Source organism: Penicillium chermesinum (assembly GCF_028974085.1).
Source record: "Penicillium chermesinum strain IBT 19713 chromosome Unknown utg000005l:1.0-4115287.0:1.0-4118363.0, whole genome shotgun sequence".
Classification (NCBI taxonomy): domain Eukaryota; kingdom Fungi; phylum Ascomycota; class Eurotiomycetes; order Eurotiales; family Aspergillaceae; genus Penicillium; species Penicillium chermesinum.
Window position 1 is genome coordinate 2,765,383 of NW_026695315.1, and position 26,058 is coordinate 2,791,440.

At 51.8% G+C, this 26,058-nt stretch overlaps 6 protein-coding genes across 6 annotated transcripts; 4 read left to right on the forward strand and 2 right to left on the reverse strand.

Moving 5' to 3' along the window:
- Positions 1-1,078: 1,078 nt before the first annotated feature.
- N7468_007202 (GYF domain-containing protein) lies at positions 1,079-5,895 on the reverse strand (the record flags this gene model as incomplete). The annotated part of the gene is made up of 5 exons (XM_058476498.1): positions 1,079-2,089; positions 2,149-3,995; positions 4,090-5,092; positions 5,165-5,588; positions 5,813-5,895. The coding sequence occupies 5 exons, from the start codon at positions 5,893-5,895 to the stop codon at positions 1,079-1,081; spliced, it is 4,368 nt and encodes a 1,455-aa protein (XP_058329388.1).
- A 1,285-nt stretch (positions 5,896-7,180) lies between these two features.
- On the forward strand, positions 7,181-7,975 carry N7468_007203 (uncharacterized protein; the record flags this gene model as incomplete). The annotated part of the gene is made up of 1 exon (XM_058476499.1): positions 7,181-7,975. One exon carries the CDS (start codon positions 7,181-7,183, stop codon positions 7,973-7,975), a length of 795 nt encoding a protein of 264 aa, XP_058329389.1.
- A 366-nt stretch (positions 7,976-8,341) lies between these two features.
- Positions 8,342-9,833, reverse strand: N7468_007204 (WD40 repeat domain-containing protein; the record flags this gene model as incomplete). The annotated part of the gene is made up of 3 exons (XM_058476500.1): positions 8,342-9,502; positions 9,565-9,733; positions 9,796-9,833. The coding sequence occupies 3 exons, from the start codon at positions 9,831-9,833 to the stop codon at positions 8,342-8,344; spliced, it is 1,368 nt and encodes a 455-aa protein (XP_058329390.1).
- A 1,072-nt stretch (positions 9,834-10,905) lies between these two features.
- On the forward strand, positions 10,906-12,064 carry N7468_007205 (uncharacterized protein; the record flags this gene model as incomplete). Its single annotated transcript, XM_058476501.1, has 2 exons — positions 10,906-11,715; positions 11,768-12,064. The coding sequence occupies 2 exons, from the start codon at positions 10,906-10,908 to the stop codon at positions 12,062-12,064; spliced, it is 1,107 nt and encodes a 368-aa protein (XP_058329391.1).
- A 916-nt stretch (positions 12,065-12,980) lies between these two features.
- Positions 12,981-13,448, forward strand: N7468_007206 (uncharacterized protein; the record flags this gene model as incomplete). The annotated part of the gene is made up of 2 exons (XM_058476502.1): positions 12,981-13,127; positions 13,281-13,448. 2 exons carry the CDS (start codon positions 12,981-12,983, stop codon positions 13,446-13,448), a joined length of 315 nt encoding a protein of 104 aa, XP_058329392.1.
- Positions 13,449-20,882: 7,434 nt separating this feature from the next.
- On the forward strand, positions 20,883-25,442 carry medA (transcriptional regulator medA; the record flags this gene model as incomplete). Its single annotated transcript, XM_058476503.1, has 5 exons — positions 20,883-20,903; positions 23,270-23,425; positions 23,494-24,257; positions 24,328-24,976; positions 25,032-25,442. The coding sequence occupies 5 exons, from the start codon at positions 20,883-20,885 to the stop codon at positions 25,440-25,442; spliced, it is 2,001 nt and encodes a 666-aa protein (XP_058329393.1).
- Positions 25,443-26,058: the final 616 nt, after the last annotated feature.

The following is a 26,058-nucleotide window of genomic DNA, read 5'->3' on the forward strand; positions in this document are numbered from 1 at the left end:
GCAGAGTATAAAATAATAAGTAACAGCACCCTTTCTAACAGCTCAGGCCCGTGGCTCAGTGGTTCAAGCCCGTTCGAGTCACGCGACCCCTTGGGAAAGGGTCGAACTAAATAGGCTCGGCTCGACAGAGCTGTCTTCTTCTGGGGCAGGGCGCCGCCTCCTAGAATATTGTCAAATGAGAATTCACCGCTCTCGGTCTCTGTGCATAATATCCTCGCAACTGGTAGCCAGGTTGCAAATGGCCGCAGCCTCGACGGGGTAGACCTTTGACTGGGCACCTTAAGTGGTAAAGTGGTGTCTATGAGCTTCCCACCTATCTTTTTATCTTTATCTTTATCTTTTTTATTTATTTTTTTTTCAAAAATTGATCTAGTTACATTCTATCTCCGCCATTCTTAGGGTGGTCTTTCAAACGGCCGTTCTCAGGCCGTGGGTGCTCTGATTTTGCTGTTGAAGGATCGAGGCCGCTAGACGGACTGATATAGGTAGCTTATAGGTCCATCACAGAATTGTTACAATTCACGCCTTCTGAATATTTTTGACAGAACATTTCTGATGTATCAGGTATAGATTTTTAAGATGTGGCCGTCCGAGAGGAAGACTAGTAGCAACAGTTGACCAGTACAAAAGAGTCGGTTGAACTCCGCATCGTAGTATGCAAGCCATGGGCAACTCATGTCTGTCAAGTTCGAGTTCTAACTCCAGGGCTACCCATTCTAGTATGAATAAATACTGTGCTAGTACTAATAGGAAGGGTATCCCTACATCTACAATGGCTTGGACCCGGATTACCTTCATGGCAACTTTGAAGCCAAGATGGACAATTCTACAAGACACAATCTTTCATCTCGGACGCTGATACATTTCGATGCGGCTAAACCCCTAATTATACAGGTAAAGCAGATGAGCGGCGAAATTAACAAAGATAACCGCATGACACGCTGGCTTGAATGACGACTATTCCACGAAATATGCCGCACGAATGTCTCTGCCACTCAGAAAATACGCAAAACAAAATCAAAGCGTAACATAACATCAACAAGGACAGTAGCTTGAGGAAGATGGTACATGCATACGATTACCGCTTGCCCTTCTTACGGGGAGCGACAACTTTGAAAGCGGCATTGCTGGCCTCCTCTTCACGCTGGGTAGCAGTAGCAGCAGCAGCACTAGCGCTAGCAGCGGAGCCCTTCTTCGCGACCTCGCTCCAGCCGCCACCGCTACCCTGCTCAGAACCAAAAGCGCTCGGCGAGACAGGCTCGACAATGCCCTTGTCAGACAACTTGCGGCGTCGGATGAATTCGTCCGCGAAGCGACGTCCGTCGAGGGTTTGAGAGTTGGCGTAGACAGAGTCCGAGATGATCTCTGCTTCGGCAGGGAGAAGAAGTAGCTGCTGGACAAAATCGTCAACATTGATGTTACTGTTCAGACCCTTGCCGAGAGCCAGCTTAGCCCACTTAGTGAATTCCTCAACAGCACGATTGGGATTAGCGGTGGGTGTGTTCCCAAGAGTCACTGTGCGGGGACCGGTAGCAGGACGAGACTTGGAAAGAGCGGGAGAAGGAATAGACCCACTGGCAGACCGAGGGCCGAGAGGGGCAGCTGGGGGAGCCTTAGCCTTGCCACCGGCACCCACCGTCGTCCAAGCACCAGTTGCAGCAGGAGCAACAGGCGTTGTGGATGCAGAAGCAGGGGCCTTGCTTGCAAGGTCTGCGTATCGCTTGCCAACGGATGCGGGAGGGCTGGGAGTGGCAGTTTGAGCGGCAGAAGCAGCTGCAACAGCTAGACGCTGCTTGCGAGCTTCCTCCTCCTTCTGGATTTGGGCGAGAGTCTTCTTGGCAGTGCTTGCTGCAGGGGTAGGTTGAGCCTTGTTGGACCAGACCGAGCCAGCAGTAGATGTGGGAGTAGCGGGAGATCCGCTGCTAGCCCAGGTCGACGAGGAGGGTAAGCCAGGAACAGCCTGAGCCTGGGCTTGGCTAAGGCGCTCCTGCTCCGCAAGAAGCTGAGCTCGGCGAGCGGCTGCGGCGACTTCCTCGCGCTGGGCGGCATTGCGAGCTTCAGCCTCCTGGATTTCCTTCAGCGAAGGGCCCTTGGGCACCTCGTTGGTATCCTTGGCCCATGGGGCCACGGAGGTGGGGCGGCATCGACAGGAGTTTGAGTCTGAGATCGGGAGCCAGCAGCCAAAGACTCCGCCACGTTTTGGCGGTTTCGCTGGGCAGCCGGAGCAGGCAATGGCGACGCAGACGGGGGAGGGGGGAAGGGCTGAGGCATGCCGTGGTCGGGTTTGGTTCCCCAGACAGATTCAGGAGCGGCCTGACTGTGCTGTTTTTGCTCTTGCTGCTGACGCTGGGCACTTGCGGCTTTTTGCACCTGCTGTGACAAAGTTAACTCAGCCGGCTCTTGCTCGTTCGCGGTTTCCTTCTTCTCAGTCTCCTCGTCGTACTGCTGAGCGGACCCAGAAGCCGGGTGGCTGGGAAGGCCATCAACAGTACGCAGGCCTAACTCTCCTTCTTGCGCTCGCAGGGCATGAAATTGGCGCAATCGCTCTTCGCGCGCTTCCTGATCAAATGGATCATTGGCATTCGCCTTGTCAAACTGCTCCTGCTCTTCCCGCAAAGCCTGTCGGTCTGACAGCATGCTCGCAACCTGCTGGGAATGAGCCATGGCATCTGGCTGGCGGGCTGCAAATGAAGAGCCCGTGCCAAAAGCGAATGGATCCTGGCGACCGACACCCACATTCAAACGATCCAGCAAGGCCGGGAGCTGGTCTTGGCTGCCGCCAAGCTCGGAACTAAGGATGCCAGGCCCAACATTAGACAATCCACCCTGTCGCAATTGCGTGGCAGAGTCAAAGAACCCAGGCTGCGACTGCTGCTGCATGGGAGCTTGGATCGGGGAGGGCTGGTAGGCACCGGGAGACGCGATGCTTCCAAAGCTAGGCTGACTATGGAGGCTATGGGCACTCGATTGATGTTGAAGCTGAGGTTGCATAGAGGAGGGAGCACCCGGGTGGATTGATTTCATGATAGCCTGCTGCTGGGCCAGGTGTTCCTTTTGGCGCGCCATGAGATATTGCTCTTCCTGCTTGCGCCGTTCAAGGGCATTCTGCTGTTCCGCTGTCAACGTAGTACCGAAGCTGGGGAAGCTGCCAGGAAATGGGGGCTGGGCAGAACCCGCAGTATTGCCAGTCCATTGGGCAGTCGTAGGCTCTGGGCCGTGGGGGATTCCGATCTGAGGAACAAGGAAGGGTTCACGTGAGTTTCCAATGCGGCGAACTAGCTGAGCTAGAGGCTCAAATTCATCATCTTCGAGTTTCTTGATTTGAAGGTCAGGGCTGAAGAACCCGGCCTTAAACCAGTCATGCATTTCAAGGCCAGTCCATGGACCTTGAATATTACCCTGCGGGTCACGGTAGATCCATCGCATACGATCAGGCATAACCATAGTCCGCTGTTGCGCAGAGGGAACGCCGCCGCCGGGTGTTTGAGCTCCCGGTGCAATGTCATGAGACAAACCAACTGGAATAGAACCCATGGCCGAAAGAGGGGTTTCCGATGCAGAGTGAGAACCAGACTTGCCAGCTTGCGCAACTTTGTCTTGCAAGTCAAATTGGCGGGCCGGATCCTCCAAGCCAACCGAGTCGGGTCGGCCTTGGTCATCATGTAGAGCTGGGGAAAATAGCGCGCCCAGCTTGCTCGATCGGCCAATACTGGCGGTGCCGCTGATACCAGCATGTGGGCTGAAAAGACCCCCAGCGCCTCCAAGGGTTGACAAGCTAGGGGATTGCAGTTCCCCGCCCATAGAACCAAAGATAGAATCACCGAACCCACCGGCAAAGGCAGGACGTTCACGGGTTGGAGTCCCAATGGTACCACTGCCGGGCCATCCCGAAGGTCCACCAAGGGAGGAAAGACCACTTAGGTTGCCAAGCCCAGAGAAAGTACGATTAGCGTTCACACTGGAGTTCTGGCTGCGGTCAACGCCCGTCAGGTCGACTCCAGATCCAACCCGTCTCATAGAGCCAAAAGGATTCGAGGGGTCACGTAATCCGCTCAGGCCAGGGTGTTGAGGGGGGCTGGATATCCGAACCATCAGTATCCTCGTCTTCAGCCTCCGCGGTCTGGTCACGGTCGGCATGTGGGCTTTGGTATGGGTTCGTATTTGTCGGACTGGTAGGCTCATGCCCCTGGAGCAGACTCGGGGTAGCGTTCCGCGAACTCTCCTGACTCTGCATCAATTCCCGGAATCCAGGAATGCTCGAGGTCATGCCAAACGCAGCGAATCCAGCATCGGCTTGAGAGGGAGCCTCGACATCTTGTGACCCACCGAGAGCAGCGCTCCCGCTGCGAGGCTCGTCAAACGGATTGGTCTCACTCCGGCCCATGCGCGTCTTCAGAGTATCAGCCCAGGGAGACTGAGCGCGGTTGTCCGGGCCATCTTCAACAAGGCGTTCGAGGTTACTCAAGTTTTTGTCCTTCGCAGATCCCGCGATATCCTCCGAACTGTCTTTCGACAGAAGGCCCTTGAAACGGCTTTCACCACGAAGACTGCCATAACCGGGTTTCTTCTCTGTAGTCGGGGTAGAGCCGCCCCCAGATCCAAGAGAGAAGGCGCCAAATGCACCCATGGGAGACATGCTAGCACTAGCCGATGCTACTCCCCATGGTGAGCTTGGGCCCCCCACGGCACCGACGGAGGTATTCAAAGGATTGGTCGAGCTTCGTTTCAAAGAACCGAAAGGAGAGGCCGTATCTGTACCTTCCTTGGTCCTTTCGTCTGTTTTTGCGCCCGAGTCGCGAAAATCAGTCTTCCGGCGTAGGAGAGCAGGTGGAGGAGTCGAAGTGTTCGCCTCGTCGCGGAAGAATCGGGAGTTAGCTGCTGTAGGAGACATAGGGTTGGCGTTTGAGTCGCCCGTTTCTCGGCGTCGGCCACCTGGGCGAGTTGCGGTGGGAGAAGAGGTGTTGAAATTATTTATATGGCCTTGGGTGTATGAAACAGAACCTTTGCGGCCGCCTTGAGTAGGCACGGTATTTTCCTTAGCGTTGTTCGTGGGGGGCGGTTTGAGCGGAGAGTTGACAGATGCAGCGAAGAGCTGAAGATAAAAACAAAAAAAAAAAAATTAGCATTCCCAAATTTGGAGTGTCGTCACCGTAGCAAGACCCACCTCCTTCTCAGCCTCTGTCATATCCGTCAAGCCAAGTGGCTCAGTGTTACCACCATGATCCCAGCACACTTCAGGTCCTGCAGAGGTCTTGTGGTCATCCCGCTTTCCCCACGCGCCGTTGACCGGGTTTGATGCCAGATTGGGATCCCAATCACCCACAAAATAATCCTCTACATTCTTGCCCACGATACCGGATTCTCGCTGTAGCTTGTAAAATTCTAGAAGCTGGTCCTTAGAATACCTGGCGTCTCCGTTCCGCAGCACATTTGCGAGGATATTTGAACTCATTTGAGAAGGCATGTAAGTACTCGAGGTCGGAGTAGCAGCAGATGCCGGCTGACTACTGTCTCGGATATGAGAGGAGTTTGTTGCAACAGATGGACGGCGGAAGGTTTGGGTGGCTCCGTTCGTTCGAGATCGAGACCTATAGAGGACATGAGAGCCCAACGGTTAACGGTTGCAATCTTGGAGTGAAAAAGTCAAATGCGACAAATAATGGATCGAATTCCTTCGAAACATCTGTTGTCGAGCAAACTTTGGACAAGATTGAGTTGCAGTTTACAAAGCACGAGGGGTCCGGAAGATCCCATGCAAATTCACCGCGGGCCTTGGCCATGTAGCAGGAAAAGGGCAGAACAGGACACATACCATTCGCCATCTCCTCTTCGGGCTGGGTCTTGAGTCTGGCCAGCCGCAGCTGAGGCAAAACTGGAAGGAAGTGGTGTCGGCATTTTGAGCTGTTATGGATTGAAGGATCTTGCAACGAAACTAGGTGAAGTCGCGGGACTTTGTGTAGGGAAGGGTGATGCGAACAGGGGGGGAACGCAAAGTGGCGAGAGAAGTAAAAGCTCGTCAATCGACAGAGGTGGAAAGAAGGTATGCAAGATGCGAGCGCCTGGCGTTGAGGTACAACGAAAGTTCTCGCGAGAGATTGATTCTGTGGAAATGAACGTGTGGGTGCGGCGCGTGGCAATATCTTTTGATCCTGTCCGCCCTTGTGTAGCGAGTAGGCGGGTTGAGCCTGTTGATTACGTTTCTGCCCAGCCACGGCTGTTCGCGTACGGTCACTTACACTGGCAAAATACCATAGTCACGTGATCGGGGTGCCCAGCTGATCTGTGTTATGATGGCATAATGGAGAGAGGCTATAGGAGAAGAGTAGAAATGGTAATGGTCCTTAATACTCTCCCTCTATAAGCTATATACTGCAAATCATCTGGTCTTGACCGAATTCCTGGAGCTCAAGTCTAAATGCGGCCACGCCTCGTTGGAGCGTGGAATAAAAGGTAAATACGTGTACGCTGCTGTCACCACGGCCAGTTTTAATTGGGCGCTGAGCCTCCAAACGGTTAAGGTTGTTATATTGGCCCAGTTCTGGACGTGTCGTGCTGCTTTTATGTCGCTTGGGCCCTTGCGCAGCTGCGTGCCAATGCGACGACTCTCATCGATTACTGCTAGTCTACAGACTCAGGAAGATGTTACATGCATACCCAGGAAATCCTGGGCCATCCCTTCTTTGAAGTTTTCTCCAAATCCCAGTCCACCCTGGCTGCCAAGCCGTTGGAATCCCCCCAGTTTCTCCCATTCAGATTCGGAATAATACCTCATTGTGTTGATTGCATCGGTCCAGAATGGCTATGTTTGACCAGCCTTGCTAGTGACGTAGCAAGTTCAACGCGGGGTTACTCCACCAGCAAGTCAATACCGGATAGAGAGCATATGCTTGCCTTTACTGACAAAGGATGCACATGGCCAACATTGCAGTCGCTTGGGTCTTTGATGTCTTCCAACTCCTTGTTTGCTAGTACTTCGCTAATGAAATACCAATAGTAGTATAAGTATCTTTTCTCCAATTCTTATTCTACTACTGAGAATAGACTTCCTGTTCATTGCCAGAATCGTGAAAAGAAGCTTCGTCATTTTGAGACGACTAAGCTTATTCTGGAATAGCAGTCTTTCTCAGCAACTGAAACCATCCAGCCTTGCAAAGCTCCATACATGGTACCGAAGCTCGAAATGCCCCATGGTTGGTACTGGCTAGGCTACCGCATGCCCAAATCTCTGCTTCGCAGCGATCGAAACCGCCCAATCCAATCTATCCCAGTGTACTATGACGAGTACCCAACAGTACCGGCTCAAAAACCTGACCGAATGTCAACGCCAGCGCCTGCACCAGCACCGGAGGCACGAGAATCCATCCCAACCGAGCCCCTCATTTGGCCTCAGGGCGAGAGAGAGCGGGCTCAGCCCTGGACTCCTAGCAGCAGAGACCGCGCTACAGCTGCGCCCCGCAGATGCTGCTGCATCTACTGCATAGGACACGAGCCAGAGACCGCACAAAAATATCAGGCCGACGAGTGTGGGTGCTTGAAATGCCAGCCTTGGGCTCAATTTGAGCTTCACCCGGCCCATAGGCATCCGGAAGCGCCTGTGCGTGCTGACCCGGACACGGCAAGGCCTGCTCCAAGTCCTAGTGCCAGAGCTTCCGCTGAGGGCTATCGCGAGAAAAGCTATGACTTTCATATCCCGACTCCAGCTACCCGGAAAGCAAACGAAACTGCACGGTCCAAAACTCCGCGGACGAAAGTCACAACCAGACCTGACAACCTTCGCGAGACTGAAACTCACAGTCGCAGCCCTCCTTCCTATAGCGACTGCTGTCCGGACTGCTTAGACGGTAAGGAGGATGCAGGGGCAGCTTATGAGCCTAATGTTGAAATGGCTGAGGTCTTGTGTGGAGACGACGGTCATCAATTCGACGACTATCTCCTGGCTATTCCTGTGAAGATTCCTTCCGCAAGACTCCATTGATTATCCGTAAATGATACTTTGTGTCTCTTCATTTCCTAGATGCGAGCGAGAAAGTTGGTCCGAATGGATTTGACAGTTTGCCTTCAAATGCTGACTTTTCACCAGAAGGAGCCAGAGCTGACCCGTTGAAAGCAAGTATAACGGGCTCAGGTTGCAGTTTTATTCACCAAATTTACTATCAATCGATCCTACAAATAATATGACAGCACTATACTATTAGGTATCAAGGACAGGTTCTAAGGTATCCATCCCATTGTTCTATTATCATCTACCAGAGTAGAGCATGTCTTAAGCATTATCAAAGAGAGCTTTTACCAGCTATAACTTTTGACTTAGCCAAGTAATTAACTCCCTACATGATGTTTCCTAGCCTGCAAATATCCGAATTGTCTGATCAACACCGCCTGTTGCGATGATGCACTGGATTTTCATGGATGAAGTGGGTGCGTCTTCCTTAGCTCTAGACGATTTGGCTTCGTGTGCCCCCTTCACAACATGGGCCATATCGGTCGGGTTCGCGTTGGACATTTCAGGGGCCCATTTCAAACAAGTAATGAAACTCTCATGGACATCATGCAGCGTTTTTACACATTTGCCGCCTTGACTCAAGTCCCAGCAACGTAGTGTCTTGTCGTCAGATACAGAGAGAAGATATTTGCCCCCAGGATGGAACGCGATAGCGCGAACCCAATTATCATGTCCAACGAGAGCCATCAGACACCTCCCACCACGAGAGTCCCAAATCTTGATAGTTTTGTCGCGAGAACCACTTGCTACGAAGCGAGGTATAGCTTGGGTTTCCTTGAGCTCTGCGCGCGGCACAAGGTATTGATGAGTAGAAAATGGGGCTATCGCGCAACACTCATTGAAATTGTCATGGCCCGTCAGAATGAATTTGCATTCCTCATTCGCCGATATCTCCCACAGCCGCACGGTCATATCGTCGCCCGTGGAAAGTAAGTATTTACCGTCCAAAGACGGACAAAGATCCCGCACCCAGCTGGTGTGGCCTCGCACGGTCTTTATGCAGAAGCCGTTTGTCACATTCCACAATCTTATCTCCGTGTCTTTGCTAGCACTAGCAAGCAGACTTCCATTTGGTATAAAGCGAACGACGCTGACAATATGATCATGTCCTTGGAGAGTTCTGATATTTCTGTACCCATCGGCGGGGTCCCACAGCTTGATTGTCAAGTCCGAACTACAGGAGGCCAGAAAGGGGGCACCAGTAGGACAGCCGTAATCAAGGCCACGGACCGCTCTTGTATGACCCTTGAGGGTCTTCTCCAGTTCTCCATGTTCCCAATCCCATACCTTGACTGTGCAGTCATCCGATCCAGATGCAAGAGAGGAGTATCGGGGGTGGAAGGCAATGCAATTGATAGTATCACGGTGGGAGCGCAGTGTATAGCGAGGGTGTTGCGGGAGCCAAGAGTGGGGATCTGAGTTGCGGACACAGAGGGAGGTAGGTGTGAGATTATCGAACTCAGAGATAAGCCTAGCATTTTGAGTTTCAAGCTCCAGTATCTGAGAATGGAATTAGGGAGTCAATTTTGGCACTTGCTTTTCAACAAGTGACTTTCACATGCCTTCTTCTGCAGCCGGACATTGCTGGTCCATTTTTTCTCTAGGAGTGATTCGTATTTCTTCACGGCAGTCACATCGAAATCCTTCTCGGAAAGTGCCCCTTCCTTCCGCAACGACAGAGCTGTTTCAAGAAAGCCTTGTGCGGTCAGGTAGGCTATAATAGACTTGTGCCTGTAGAACGATTCAACGTGTGTTTTCAACCAAGTTCCTCGTAGAGTATGGTATATTCTTACAACTCCTCAGCCTGGCGTGTAGTCAAGAGGCTTCCCATGGTGCATCTATTCTCACGCTTCACAAACTGCGATATTCTCCCAACCAAGACAAGGAGGGGTACCACACAACACAGAATGGCAGACAAGAAAGCTGTAAATTTTTGCGTTTAAACGCGAAAGGTCATCTGAAAGAGAGAGGATCCTTGGAGCTGAAATTCCATTTGACCCTTTTCTAACGCGCATGCATGATACTCATCATTCGGGGAAATAATAATCCGAGACTGTACGTCGTAGCGGAAAAGAAAAAAGAATAAGCTTTAGTATTTTTAATAGCAGACCTAATCATTGTTGGGATACGGCAACAACGGTGTTTCGGTTTAGTATACTAAAGCTAGAGATAGAAGGAGAGAGAAGAGGGAGAATACCCAACTCCGACCACCCCTCCACCCCATCTCGTCCAAGTTCGGACAGTGCTAACCACCCAGGGTGGTAACTAGCGACAGATTCTGTCAACACTGACAGCTAGCACTATATACATCAAGTGACTAGCTAGATGTTAGATAAGGGAAATCCTTAATAGCAAACCGTGTATCGGACGGTTGGTACAGCTTCCACAGTAGCCGTCGTTCAGATGTATATTTCCGTCGGGGGCCCGCTACTAGTGTGACCTGCCAGGAGGCAGAGGTACTTCCAGAATTCCGAAGATCACAGGTATTAACACACCACTGATATCCGTAGTGTATAAGCAAGTACAAGATAGCCCTGGAGCTTTCAGGCCCAATGTGAGCGTTCTTCCCTCCAAATCGGAGATCTTGGCACAAAGTGCAGCTCGCATCATTAGTAAGTGTCCCCCTTTGTCCGTGGGCCGAGGTTTCTACCCCAAGACTGTGAAGTAGAATTACAAACCTAACTTCCCCGCAATGATCTCACAATCTTGACCTCGAAAAAAAAAATACTCAATTCGTCCTGATAGTTAGAGTTCTTGGAAATAACAAACACGTAAGAAGTGTTCAATACCTGCGACTCACGGCTGAAACTTGCCACCTCTGAGTGTCGGTTATCGATAAGCGCATGCTTCCCCCGCATATCCCACGAGCCCAGCCTCCAATTGTCCCACCACATCCCTCCATAATGTCCAAAGCTGTGTATATTGAGCCTATTGACGGCAAGCCCGGCAAGCCCGGCCAGGTCTACTACCCCCTCACTGTACGCACTGTCCCGCAGCCAACCCCTAGAGGTCGCGAGCTTCTCGTGAAGCTCACAGCGGCTTCGCTGAACCACCGCGACCTGTTCCTTCGCCAGCACCTCTACCCGGGCGTGACATTTGATGTGCCACTCCTCGCCGATGGTGTGGGTGTGGTAGTCGGCGCAGGACCCGAGGTTTCCGACTCGGGGAAATGGCAGGGCAAGCGTGTTATTTTGAATCCAGGCGTTGGTTGGAAGGACTCGCCTGACGGGCCTGAGGAGGAGGCCGGATACCGTATTATGGGAGGTACGAAGGTCTATGACAAAGGTACTCTGCAAGAGTATATCGCGATCGAGGAGTCTGAGGTAGAGGAGGCGCCGGAGCACCTCTCGGATGCGGAGGCTGCGGCTTTGCCCTTGACTGGATTGACCGCTTGGCGTGCCTTGGTGACGAAAGCTGGCGAGCGAAACTCAAAAGATGGTGCTGCTGTGCTAGTCACTGGCATTGGAGGTGGCGTGGCCCTGATGGCGCTCAGGTTTGCGGTTGCCAGGGGCGCACATGTCTTTGTGACTAGCTCGAGCCAGGAGAAGATTCAAAAGGCCGTCAAGTTGGGCGCGATCGGCGGTGCCAATTATAAGGAACAGGGTTGGGAAAAGAAGTTGCTTGGCATGCTGCCTGCTGGAAAAAAGACATTCGATGCTATTATCGACGGTGCTGGTGGTGACTCCGTGGAGAAAGCTGCGAAGTTGCTCAAGGTAGGTCACCTCGCGATGTGCAAAATGCAGAAATTGGCTAACTTTTAAATAGGCTGGAGGTGTCTTGTCAGTCTATGGAATGACCGTCTCGCCTAAAATGCCCTTCTTGATGCAGGCTGTGCTGAAGAACATTGATGTGCGTGGCTCCACTATGGGCTCTCGCCTGGAGTTCAAGGAGATGGTAGACTATATCAAGGCAAAGAAGATCCACCCAGTCGTGTCAAGAAGCGTGCAGACCAGTATTGATGACTTGGCAACTATTGATGGCTTGTTCGAGGATATGAAGAACGCAACGCAGTTCGGAAAGCTGGTCATTGAATTTGGAAAGGCCTCGAACTCGAAGCTGTAATCAAGAATGATAGTCGGATGTATATGAGCTTTATTGCAGCCTCAAATCTCCTATACCGAATATTCACCTGGACTGACTCATTTAGTTTGACCGGATCACCTTCCTCCGTAGTCGTGCATTGCAACACGGTCACTGCATTCTCTCAGATCATTTTGTACTCTCTCCTGTCTTCACGTTGACGAAACACCCCCTTCTGATCTCTCTATGTTATCCAGACGCCCTGCAGTCTTTTATATCTTACTATATAGCATGCATTATATAAGTAAGCCTCTTGATTGGTTCCTTGATGGCTGAACTGGTTGGACTAGATCGCGTTGCGAAAAGCCGATTCCTTTCGCGAGCATGGCTTCCCCAAACAAGCAGCAGGAGAAGCCGCAGCAAGTGACTTCTGGCCTTCGCAAATGACCAAAAACATCGGGAACGTGCATTGACAGGATGACAACCAGGTCTCATTCCTCAAAGCCTCGACCAAAATGATCGATACTTACATGGACAAGCTTGTGGCTGATGTTGGTGGCCTTGAGCACGACTTGCCGCAGCTTAACCGTCGCATCAAGAGCCCTTAACCGCTCTGCTTGCGAAGTCTGGGAAGCAAACATCCTGACCCGACTGGTCACCCATACCCGACAAAAAGAACCTTCCGCGCGGCGTGGCCATGCGCATTGGGAAAACTATCGAGCGCGACAGTCTGTCCCGAGCATACTACCTTGCTTCAAAGCGTGTGAACCTCGTCACGATCGTTGGGCTTGCCCTCTCGTACGTCCACTATGAAGCTTTGCAGCCGTAGTCCCGGGTATGCCCGATGATCGCCTGGGATTCTGAAGGAGCTGGCTAGCTCCGAGGCCGACCAACATACTAACCTCAGGTCGTGGCAGCTCGAAGCCCCAATCCCGACCAGACAGAGATTTCCTTTGCCATGTGGCTAATTCAGCACCGCATTACGAAGCCAGGGAATTTCTCGTTTCGAAGCTCTTCTCGGTCTTCTATGGCCGTTCGGCAGAAAGCAGCGCTGATCTTGACAACGCCGTATCCGGGCCGGCGCTGGGGTGAGGTTGACTCCCATGTTGGGTCTGCATGAAACGGTCAGTTACATTCTTGTCATTTTACGGTCTTGAGATGTACTTAGCCTCCGGCGGAGGTTTCAGGCCTGCAAGGTCCTGGATGCAAATTGATGACAATGCGATGGAATTTGGAATTCCCGATCTGCAGTTCATAGTGGCATTTCGGAAGTATTTGCGCCCAGTACTTGTACGCCTTCCTTTTCGGCCTCCTAAGTAGCAACGGCTCTCGTACCTACCAGACTTCTGCCTGGGTGTTTAGAGTCCTCAACCGGGTAGATCCAAAGCGACTAAAGGTTGCAATTCACCAGGGCATCAATCACTGACGAAAGATGACCGTACATGACATCGTCTGCCCAGGTGGTGCCATTGTATACGGGCCGCCGTGGCGCCACTCCTGCAGATAGCCTACAAGGAATGACACAGCGCTGACATATTATTCGAAATTCGGACCACGAAATTCGAGACAGAAAGAAGACACAACCAAACCCCCTCCTACGCAGCTCCAGCAACACGTGACAGTAGCATCGCGAGAAGATGAATCACTGTCCCAAAGAGAGGACCAGCGAAGCAAAGACCGCAAACTCCGCAAAAAGAAATGAACCATTCCTTGCACAGCCACTACCACTAAACGACAGTTGACGAACCTACAGCCCTGCGAAGCTCTCCATTCCCTCCATTTGAGTAGAGTCCTGCAGATCACCGCACTAGCTCATGGAGCCGGGATCAGGGCGAGCTGAACCTTCCCCCCCTGTCAATTGCAAAAGGGGGCCAAATAAGCCCAACCTGTGACGTGAATGTCTCTTCTATGTACTCCGTACTCCGCAGGAAACCCAAAATGTCTAAATTAAACCTTAGAGGGCCCGGTCAAGCAAGTCCTAATTGCCGCTATGCCTGACTAGCGGCAGCGTCGACTACTACCGTTACAGGCGATCGTAGGCGATCACAGCCCAACACGCACTAGGTACGATTCTTCTATTCCATCGTTCCATCAGCTTACTATTTCGAGGTTGGCAACTCGTGTTTCGAATTCCGCTTTTTTCCGCCAGAGTGGCTCTCCTAAGAATAGATATTCACTTTTCCTTCTTTTCTTTCTTTTTCCTTCTTTTCTTTTCTTTTCCTCCTGGTGGATGTCCACTAGGTGAGACAAACTTGTAGGGCAGTGCAAAGTGCCCGGTTAAGGAGAGATGCCAAGAGCTGTCGGGGCAGAAGCCCATTCACCCAATAACGAGACAGAAAAGGGATTGAAGCGGTGGGCCTTGACGAGCTTGCTGATTCGCCCAGTCTCGGCTAAGTTCCGAACTGATGTCGAGGGTTGCGCCCTGAGCGCCCGCGGGCACTTTGGGTTGGTAGCTAAGCGAAAGGAAGCTATTTGAGGAACATGTGGATTGCGGAATATGTGGAATGAGGTCGTTTAGACGAGAGAAAGCTTGAGGGAAAGAAGGTTTGGTCCAAATTAAGTCCGGCGTGAACGTTTTTCTTGGGAGCCGTTGGTCTTCCATCCTCTGCTGCGGGTTTGCTCTTGGCTGGTTTTTTTTTCTCCTTCCCTCTTCTGATTTGCCTTTCTTTCCCCCTGGAGAAGTGGATCAACCTATCAAGTTTACCGTCAGCAGGATCCGAGCTGCCTGTTCCAGTTGTTGCAGCCACTGGTTTGGATCCAGCTTGGACCCTGATCTTGGCAATTGATTCTGCTCAGCCATACTGTCGGCGTCAAGTTAGGATAATCTGCACCACGGATGGAGTGGCTCCTGGCCCCGTTGCCGGATCTGCCATTCGGGGACTCGGTTAAAACAGGATAGCCCAATTAGCCAATGAAACTCCTCCAATTAATATAGTATAGTGCTGTCCACTCAGTGGAACTTGCACATGGCCCGCATCCGCATGATAGCTTCCGGCAGAAAGGGTGGATCTCTGTTCTCGTTGAGTATCGGAGAATCGGGTGCACCCGATGCAGAGTTGCCTCCAATTGCAGCTTCTTTTTTTTTTCCGGATCAACGGACAAAGAGCGCCTTCGGGTGGAAAAGGAATGCCTTAGCCCACGGAAAAACATTGATGGATCAATCATAGAGCTTGATGGCACTTTCCCCTATTAAGAACCTTGCGAACGGTGGAAGCTGATTGGAGTAAATCCACCGACTCGTCTCCCTCCCCACCCCAGAGGAACGGTCAGCGCATCGCAGGATGTGCTCCACGTTGACCGTGCATCGTGCATAACGTGATTTGTCATTTCTCCGTCATCGAATCTATCTACCTGCGATGAGCCGTCTCGCATGCCCGATGTCGAGATCGCGTAGATTGGGATCCGGTTGGGATTGCGGCACAGGAAGAAGCTGGTGCCAGCGACTCCACTGTTCGCTTCAAACAGGACTTATGCCGAAATGGCGGGACTCCAAGGGGTGGAGAGGACCTTTGATCCAGCTTGAAACGGGCGAGTTTGGGCGGAGGTTTCAAGCGTGGGCAAGCAGAAGGGGATCGGGGCGTGACGCAGATTTTGTGGGTTGTGTTTTTTCTGACTGGTCTATCGCGCGGGAGGTCAAGTTTTGATCGAGATCGGCCTGCCAACTTGGAACCTAGCAAAACTTGGAATTGAATCCCGAGTGTGGGTAGACAATACCCTGCATCCAGATAGATTGGGGACACTCATATGCAGCTTGGAGCAGAGAACGTTCATGGGGGCAGCCCGCTAGGATTCCTCCGCATGCTTGGATATATATTGCGCGGGATGCTGGATCCATGCCGATCGCTTCCCTCCGCGTGCTAAAAGATGATCTCGTGGCTCGAGCTGCTAGAACCTCATCTTCTGATAACCAGACAGACATACTATACACACTTGATCTATATCATGTAGAGCGTGGAGAGCCCTGAAACTGCGAAATAATGCGCGGTGTATATCCGCAGCAAGTCCTACACCATCAACTAGTACCTGTACTTCCGATCAACTAGCATTAGTACAGGGCTCTAAAAAAAAGGTCCGATTATCTGTCTCAGAACCCCTGAGCCACGGGCGCACACTAAAACGGACAGGAAAAGTAAGCTGACCAGTTCGGGAGGCCGCTGCGATTATCTGAGCAGAAAAAGTGTTATTCATTCGTATACATAGACAGTTCTAGAGAAGGAAGCGAGAACTAAATAGCGTCTAGAGAAACCTCCACAGAGATATGGAAGTGAGACGTCCGCACGTTCCAGACCCCCACCCAGGACAACGAAGATCCCAGCAAACACCCAATATGGAATGGCACCTTCTGGCACTATTCTTCCGTTGTCGCACTAAGAAGCTTTGCAGGCGTCTCGTAGAAGTCGCTACAAGCGTCGGCCTTTGCCTGCCGCGGATAGGATCTTCGCGCAAGAAGTTTTCTGCTGGGCCTTCTCCCGGAAGAATGCCATGATTGGGCATAGTGCGGTGTGAAACCTTCCCTATGACATCTCAGAATCCCCGCTCCACTGAAACACAGACGGGGCTGGGGCGTTGCTTGCTATTTTGGAGCGGTGGGGAGACAGCGAGGCGGCATTTCTCACCCGATACTGGCTTTATGCCGTCGCCGTAGGGAACAAGGTACTGGATGGAAGGTTTCATGGGTTAGCTTCTTGCTTTTTCTTATTCTTTTGTCTCTTGTCTGAGGAGGATGTTTTGACTTTGCATGGAAGCGTGGCTTTCTCCCGGTGTCTCTAAGGGGCAACCCGGATCTGCTGGACTCCCTGTGGCAATCTGTGCCAGTTTTGGCCGAACATTCTGCTTTCAAAGTGCTTTCAGCATCCATGGTAGAACAATCGTGTTCGGACCAGAGGTGGGAAGCTATCAGTTAGCGCTGCGGACAGGCCCTTTCCTTAAATTAGGGTCTGCACAGGCCATGCAGCCGTGGGAACGGCAACCAAGCGAACGACGGAACCTGTCTGTTGAGCTGGGATCCACGGCAGGATCTTGGTTTCTCCGCAAGCAGGCCCAAAGATTTGCCCACGGCAATTGGTCTGTCCTAAACCACATACACCGGGAAGACGTCCCCGATGAGAAGCCATGTCGATGCAGAGGCCCATGGATAGCCGGCGTGATAATGCAAGCCAAACATTCGCGGAAGGACGGAGGGCGATGGAGCAAGGGCCCAGCGAATTGGTGAGAGTGACGCATGACCTGATAATGTCACCATGCTGCCTCAATGGCCAAGTCAACAGTCAGCCCCTTGAGAACATTAGTCCACAGCCCAACTGAAACCAGTTCGCCACTCGGCGACGAGCGACTCAGATCCCGCAAAGTGAGCTATGAATCGATAGTTGCCATAATATCGCAATGATTTGCACGCCACAAGTCCCTGAGGCTCAGTAGATACCGACGGGACAGGGACTGCAACGTGGCTGAGTGATTTCAGTTCTAAAGTCTAACCAAAATCCCGCATCTCGAACAGCGAATTGTGGACATTCGGGAGGCTATTCCAACCCATGGGACGGGAAGATCTCTGCACGGAGTAGACTTAGCTGGATCCACGGCTTCAAAATTGGATTCGTGCAGGTTCCAGCGATCGCTGGCTCGGGTAAATAAGAACTGCAAGGATGTCTAAACGGGACAGGATCCGGTCTCACCATAGCCCAAAGGAGGACTTGGAAAAGATTGGCGAAACATCTGTTGGAGGATGGAGTTTCATGGCAATGCAAGGTTCACCGGATGAGCCTGCCTTTTTGCCAATCGAACTTTGTGGCGATCTCCAGCCATTTTCATTAGATAATTTCCTGGAAGCTGCACTGGCAATCGTACCTACATTTGAGTTTGGAATGCGCTAGGATGGTCAATAATCATCTTCCATAATTCAATTGCATATATCCTGTGGCTGTTTAGAGTTAACGAGGGTTACCTGATTAAGTCTGCCTTAGAATTAATCACGCACCGGCTAATATCTAACGTGGAGAACATGCCATCATGGATATCATTGCCACAAGGACGGAGTAACGGTGCGCAGCAAAGCGAATTCCCTCAGGCATTTCCCCGGGAACATCTCCTACCAGGGATTGGGGTTCCGAAGCCCTGAGTTTTCGCGGTTCCGCTTTTCTATGGAAGTTGGTGGAACTTCAAACCACGCACCGACAGATAGAAATCCGCTTTTCCTGGAATTTTTTTTTCCTTTGTTCGAACCATCATGTCAGTCAGGAAATATGGAGCTAGGGGATTTTGTTCTCCCCCCCTCGCTGTCGGCTCCTTTTTTTTCGTAGTGTCGCTGGGAGATGCTGAGCCGAAGATTGGGAGACCCACTATTTCCAAGGACAAACGAGCGCGGTTTACAAAGGTTGAAAGGGATAATTAAAGGTCTCAAATTGGGTACTTCGGTAATTTCCTCCTTGCCAGGCTGATTGTATACGGGGATGAGAAAGTAATGAATTTCATCATCAAGGAGGACGCTGCGCTGAGAGGATCCGTGTGGATGCGATTGGCAATTCCGTACGAAACCTCCGCGACCGATTGCTGATCGCTGTCCCATCCACTAGGAGTTATAAGTACTCCGTGCTGCGACTTGAACCCCTCAAAGGGGGGGCGGATGTGAGCAATTCAATATTCTGTGCGCAGTAGAATTAGAATTAGATCGAACTCGTTCCCTGCCACTTTATTTTTCATGCACGTAGTGTTCGCGAGATCGTGGTGGCTGGATATGCAGCTAGTGGGAATTCCGAGTCTGGAAGGGATAATGCAATGAAGCCGTTAGGGCTGGTTCGTGTCGGAGGGGATCGTGCCCAAAATTTCCGTTAATTAATCTATTGAATTAATCTATTGATCGTCGGCTTATCTGGTGGACACTCAGAAAGTTAGAAAGCTACAACCCCCCGTGTTTCCGGGATCCACAGTCCTTGCCTGTGGATGACCTCATCCTTGACTGGGTAGCTCCCGGTCACCCTCGCACATATACACAGCAACTGAGACTTTCTTTGTGCTGTTCGGGGTACGAAAGCGTGAAATTTGGGCTACAGCTGCTAGAATGAGATTTCAGTCCGTGCTTCGAGGAATAATGAACGTCGGATTTTCCCGCCACGATGATCGCCGGGCTGATGCATGAATGTCTGGGGACACGATCGGCAGGGCCGCAGCTTGAAAATCGAGAGAAAACAAACCAAAGACAGTAAAAGATACTCAACGGCGAATCGCCTCGCTGGAAACGACTTTTACCAGACAGCTGGGCACCTAACTGGCTGGGTCAGATACGACTAGATTGGATGTTTGTTTTTCTGTTGGCCACAAAGACAGGGTGATCGTAAAGCCAGATAGCCACCCCTATAGGTCTGCTGCAAATAGAAACGTCCGACACCGAAGGTAACAGTGCAGAGTGACGATGGAAAATGATACCGTTCCGTTCGCCGGGGATCAAAAACTCCTAAAGCCAGCACGAAGTACACACGGAGCTCGGCTGGGGAGGCGATACTCTATCTGGGTTAGCTTGATGACCAGCCACCCAATCACGGATGGGTTTCCTTGCATAGTCAGGCGCACCAAAGTCACCTGAGATGCAAGGTGTACTAAGTTTAGCCCTGGCCCATTACCTTCGTACTGCTGTGGTTTATTTCCCCCTCCTTTAGTTTTCTGCGGATCTTGTGGCTTTGCTGTCCCGTACCCTGCGTCATCGATGTATAGAGATACGTCTACGAAGGTGATAGATACGTGGGTCAGACGCCCTACACCGATCAAGGTTTATGCCTCGACCCTAAAAGGGTAATTCCCGGGGGCGTCGTTTTTTCCGCTCACGTCGGAAGTGCACCATGGAATGATGTGTAGCAATGTGGCCCCATGAATGACCTGATACGCAGCAGTCATCTCGCGGGACCTTCGAGAATACCTCCAGGTCCCCGGTGACCATAGATGGCACGAACGATACCTGAAGAATCGACAAACTCGGCCGAAGCTGGTAGTGGGTAACCAAGCCTCAATACCAAAGGAGATCTGGGTGGGGCTGTAGCTCGGGGGTTGGATTCAAGTTGTGCAGGGGTCCTCAACCGCACGTTGGAGTAGAAGTCTATGATTGCCAAGAACTGCACAGCGACTGACCCTTGGGATTGTAGCAAAACCCAGCAAGGAGCGGTGGGAGGGTCCTAAGAGCCTGAGGGTGGGGGAGGACGGCCTCACTCCCTTTTTCAGACTAAGTTAGGGCGGGAGCTAAATATACCCAACCCGAAAAAACAGGCGAATAGTTGGAACCGAGAGGAGTACCATGATTGGCCATTTGTATCATGGTCAACTGGTTTTAAAAATAAGATTGTACGCGAGCCAGTGATTGGCTCGCAAGGTCGGATTGACATGGAAGGTGCATGACCAACCTCTCCCGAACGGGGCCTTCAGGGCTCAAAGGGCCCAAAGGAGGCGGCTTGGCTTGGAAACCCCCATCCTCCCCAGCTCAAGAGGCTGTGCAGCCCTAGAGGGTTTCCTCGATCATGAAGTCACTCGCGGAAGACTCCACACAGTATGAAAATTTGTTTGTATTGATTGGTGTTTGGTGTTTCCTTCCACATCGACTGCTCAACCTCGGCGGTCCACTTTTCTCCCCCCCCCCATTCTGCGGCGCAGGCCGCCAGGTTGGTGTCTGTTCCGTTGAAAATTCGTATTTTACGTATTCATCAGTTTGACTTGCCTTTCTCTGCAAGTGAGTTGTCAAGGGTAGATGGACGTCCTGAAGCAACCGCAAGGCCCGAGGATACCTGATCGGACTGCCCGGATCGAATGGGTCTGACATAACTGGGTCCGGGAGCAGGACATCGTGGCACCGATGTGCGTTGACAGATTATGCACAAGTACCATGGCCGCCATCCCTGAGTCTGTACATATGTAGGCCGACAAGAGCAGTAGCTGGTACAATCGAGGATCCTTGTAAGGAGGATAATGGGCAAATGGCGATATCTATTCCCGACGTGAGACGGATCTGGTAATGCAATTACCTCTTCGTGTCCCCAGTTCGACCTCTGTACATCCCCCGCCACGATTTCCCGCTAATCCCCTACAGCCCGCTTGGGGCTTAAGGCGGGAGGGAGAAAAAAAGGGACACAAAAAAAAAGTGGGAAAATACCCAGAATTGCCAGAATTCCATAATCCGCCAATTTCTTGTTCATAATAAATCCGAAGTAATCAATAATCAGCAATCCCCGTTTTATCCCATTTGGGAAAAGCCATTTATGCCGGATTTCCAATTTTCCCAGAACGCTCAAGCGTGGAAACGACTCCACAGCTCGTGCCCTATACAGTTTAGGCCGGAGCGATTGCACGCTGACCTGCCCGGAGTGCTAATAATAATCACTCAACTTTCGTTATATGACCCTCGTCGCGCTTTTAACTAACCCCATTCTCCATCCTTGCATCCTCGTTTTCTCCATCCCCCCTTCTCCTCATCCGTCAACCCTTCCAAGGTTATTATGACCCCGTGAAAGGTTACCACATTCGCTCACCACGTTCGCTCTTACGCTCGCTTTCTGCTACCACGACAAATCACGTTCGCTACGTTGGATCTGGGAAACAAAAAGAAACGCCTTTATTAGGACCAAAAAACACTATATCGGAATTTTTAAAAAAAAAAGAGCAAAAGAGATCTTACACGACCATCGATTATATCTGGAATAATCGTTTTATTAATATTTAATCTTTGCCTCCACGCCTTGCGCGCACCCGCGGGGAGTGGACATCCTGTCGGCCACTTGTCGCTGCGACCATCGATCGGAGGAAATTGCATCGCAGAAAAGAGAAAGGAAACGAGGTCTGCGGAGATTGTGAGCGGCTGTCTGTTTGCGCCCATCTTCGATCACTTCAAGTAGAACCTTCGTTTGTTCTTGGGATCCGTCCCGCGCGAGACGACGTTTGGAACTATAGTTAGATCTACGCTCGTTGATCCATCTAGCTATAAAGCCACTTTTGCCCATTGCGATCTATCGGACCCAGGTGTCTCGGCTCAAAACACCATCTCAACTAGCCGCGGCTCTTCTGTTTGACAAGGTCTCAAGATTATCGTCTGCGTGGAATCAGCGTAAGTTTCCCCACTCCCTCCTCCCTGTGCCCACGGTCTCAGTTCATAATCTCTCTCCCCCCCTCGTGCCTTGCATTTTCCCCTTTTGGGGTCCAATGTCGCATCTCCTTGCAGCCGGGAAATCGTGCTTCAATCTCCCGGACCTCTCCGGTAGATGACGAGCGTCGATAGATCGGCCTGGATAGAAGGATGACGGGCGGGCTGCCCCGGTTCTTTAGGGAAATTCGATATTGCATCTGGTCTGGACTGTTTGTTGACATTGAACCTTTCTTTCTAGACCCTTTTGCGGCTGCGCCAGATCTTGCATATCAGGCGACATCGACGGCTGATCAGTGACTCTTCCAACAACTTTTTTGTTTCACTCGGTGAGTCCCCAGAGCTCGGTCTATGCATCGATCCGCCTGCTCCTGGCCCTGATAGACTCTTCAAAGAAGTTCTTACTCACTGCGTGAGTAGTTCGTCAGCCCTCTTGCTGCCCAATCCACTTTGAATCTGCTCCCGAAACCTCACGGCTTGAAGGAAAAGAAAGAACGAAACTTTGCCAGTCCGCTGTCAGCGTTTCCCCGCATACTTGCCCAAGCTTCAACCTCGTGGGTTCCATCCAATCTCGGGTCTTCCGTGATAAATAGCGGTGGCTTTTTTGCTCTCGCCTCAGCCCTTCTATACGACAGGTTCCGCGGTGTCTTTATGAGCCCAGTGCCCTTCGTGATCTGAGTCGCTTTGCTGCAACCAACCTCTGCTAGTTTCAGCCTTAGTCGTGCAAATCCTGAATGGTGATTCGAGGCTTCTCGTCGCCGCCATTTCTGTGAGACTAACCGCTCAATTCCCTCTTGTCGCTCGTTCTGTCTCGGAGCCCCCCCTTTTCTTCTGCTCGTGCACGCCTTTCGACGTGCAGTCTTAGGGGATAATAAATTCCCAGTCATTCGCTTCCAAGTGTTCGGTCTTGTTGCAGGTTCTGCAACACCTTCAAGCTGGCTTACTCGAAGACACACGGCGTTTTGGTAAGACCGTCCCTTCCTATATCTGTCTCTGCTGGATGCCCGCATGTTTTGCCCGTCTCTTCCAATCCTAAGCCAGGGTCTTGTTTGAACCCTCCCCTTAGATCCGAGGGGGGGATTGTATTTTTTTTTTCTTTGGAGAAACTCGTCGGCTGACTCTAGTTCCCATTGCAGTTCGACCCAGATTTCCAAACACCTCTCATATTGGGCGAGTCTTTGGATTTCTCGGATTCTGAAGAGTCTCAGTTTGTCGGTGCGTTTTCAGACGCCCTGTGGGCCAAGTCTGAGCCCATACTGTCTATGGCCGGTTTCCAGAAGCCTAACGGTGCCGTACTTGGTGAGTTTTGCGATGGCATGAAACATACGAAGAGGAGAAAGGTAACTAACCATTGAACCAGATTACGCCTCCACTCGCTCGCTGCAGGATGCTGGCTCTTACTCGAACTACGCCCAATCCCCCCTACGTGAACTCCTCTCTTGTGCCCTCTCCTATGGCCGACCAGGCTAGCCAGATCTCCGACTGTGTTCCCTACATAGCGAACGAGTATGGCAGTTCGTATGAGGAAGCCCAGTCCCCCATGCTCAATGTTCGCTCTCGGCAGTTGCCCGAGATTGTGACTTATGCCCCTCCGCGGGGGCGAGAGGGAACTCGGGTGTCAGTGCAAATCCAGTCCCCGTATGACCTGCACAACTCCGCCTATGGTGCCCTTTATTTGGTGTTCGGCTCCAAGCGATGCCCATGCACCCCGACCTTCCTAGGCTTCGAGGGCTCAGCGTTCCAATACGGTCTTTCCGCTGAGGCCCCGGCGTTCATGTCTACGGGGTCGCCTTCCTTTGCTGTTCCCGTGCAGGTGATCATGGAGAGCCAAGGTGATTTTCCGACCAGCACTTTACAAGTAGGTGTTTACACCTATGAGCATGTGCCGCAGCCCTCTCCTTCTGGCGATTCTCGCAAGCGCAAGCTCTCCTCCTACTCGGACAATGCGATCAGCAGCTTGGCGAAGCGGCCCACCGGTTCTGTGGTGCCCAAGATGGACGCTCAGGATAACTATTCGTATCGGGATAACCGCTCCTTCTCGCCTTACCTGCAGCCTCTCCCCGCCATGGCTGGTTTCGTAGCGCCCTTCCAGGCCGCTTCGTCTCCCCGAACTGGCTCCGCACAGTACGCCACCGTATCTGGGACTTCCCAGCCTGCGATCCGCGCTCCGTCTCCCTTGACCCCCCTCTTGGAGCCCGTCCTTTATGTCCGTCGCCACCGATGGCCGTGTAATGGCACAGGGTATGGCTCAGCACCGAGGGCCTTCGCCTGTCCGCGCGTCAAACCCCACTCTGATCCGTACCTCTACTCTGCAGCAGTCGAGCGGTATGGCGCAGACTCAGGGCTTCAACCCGTACGCCATGTACCCCAGCAAGGCGATCCTGAAGCTCAACGGCGATCTGGACAGCATGGCAGAGGGGTGGAGTAAAGAGGAGCGCATCACCCAGCGACGTCTTGTCCAATTCACCCGCTCGCAGACTGGTAGCACTATCCATGCCGACTTCAAGCCTGTCACCCTTGAGGAGCGCACCCCTAATAGTATCTGCATCAGCTGCATCTCTTGGGAAGGCAAGGATGAGTGCTTTGTCACTAGTGTTGATACTATCTATCTGCTTGAGTCGTTGGTGGCTGTTCGCTTCACTGTTGAGGAGAAGAACCGTATCCGTCGCAATCTTGAGGGATTCCGTCCTCTGACTGTGTCCAAGGCCAAGGCTGAGAGTGAAGAGTTCTTCAAGGTCATCATGGGCTTCCCAGCTCCCAAGCCTCGCAACATTGAGAAGGATGTTAAGGTCTTCCCCTGGAAGATTCTTAGTCACGCGCTAAAGAAGATCATTGGCAAATACGTGAGTCGCAGTCCGAAGGGTGTCGTATAGTTGGCCCAATACTAACATCTTACAGTCTGCAAGCTACTCATCTACCGCTGGCGCTCTGTCTACCCCGATGACCACCTATGCCAGCCACGGAACCGGCTCCGATTCCGGAACGGAGCCTCACACTGCCGCCTCCCCGCGGTCTGTTTCAGATTCTGGCCCTGGAAACAACTACGCCACTGGCATCCCGTCCTCGGTCTACCCGTCCCAGACAGATCCCCTTCGCTCGATGATGCCTTCCGTGAGTCAATCATATAGCACTGTCGGTGCATACTCCTATCCTGGCCATCCACACGGGCTCGTCGCCCCAACTCCACGGTCAGCTTGGGACATGCATGGCATGGGGGTCCCTGCTCCCGGGACACAGGTCACATCCAGTGCTTGCTATAGTTACGTGGACCCCAGCTACCCTCTTCACGATACCCATCAAGGCCAATGATTTTGAAAACGGGTTCCTGCGCGGGTCCATTTTGATTTTCTTGTGCTGTTTTTGTGCGTTCTGCTTGCGATCTTCTATTTCTATTTTTATATTTCCCCTCTGCTCTGTTGAAGATACGATTTTCCTTCTTGTCACTCCTTTACGACATGCCCAGTTATTACTGTTCACGATATCACGTCTCTCCTTACACAAAACTTCTGATGCCTGACGCGACCCAACCTTTGCATTTGATTCTTTGATTTTGAAAGCGTCTTGAGACCCTTCATTGCATGGAGACGGTGTCTTGTTCCACTCCTTTTTTTGGTTAATTATTTGGGTTGCACTTTTGCCAGGCATACGGGCTTCCTCTCCTTTTGATTTTTCAGCACTCCTTTGCATCTGGGCTACTGTACGAGTATTTGGGCATAGCATGGGCGCTGCAGTCATTCCTTTATGCATTCGCAGGATGGATTTGGGATAGATTTGGGATTTTTGGGAATGGGGTTGGATTTTACCTTTTGGTGGGAAATCGGTTCGATACGTTGTCTCCCGCATTATACATCCTGGCGCACTGGTCGTCGGGGCTTTGCTAGCTCGGGAGCTTAGGACTCGGTGGTTCTTTATGGCCTACCTTGTT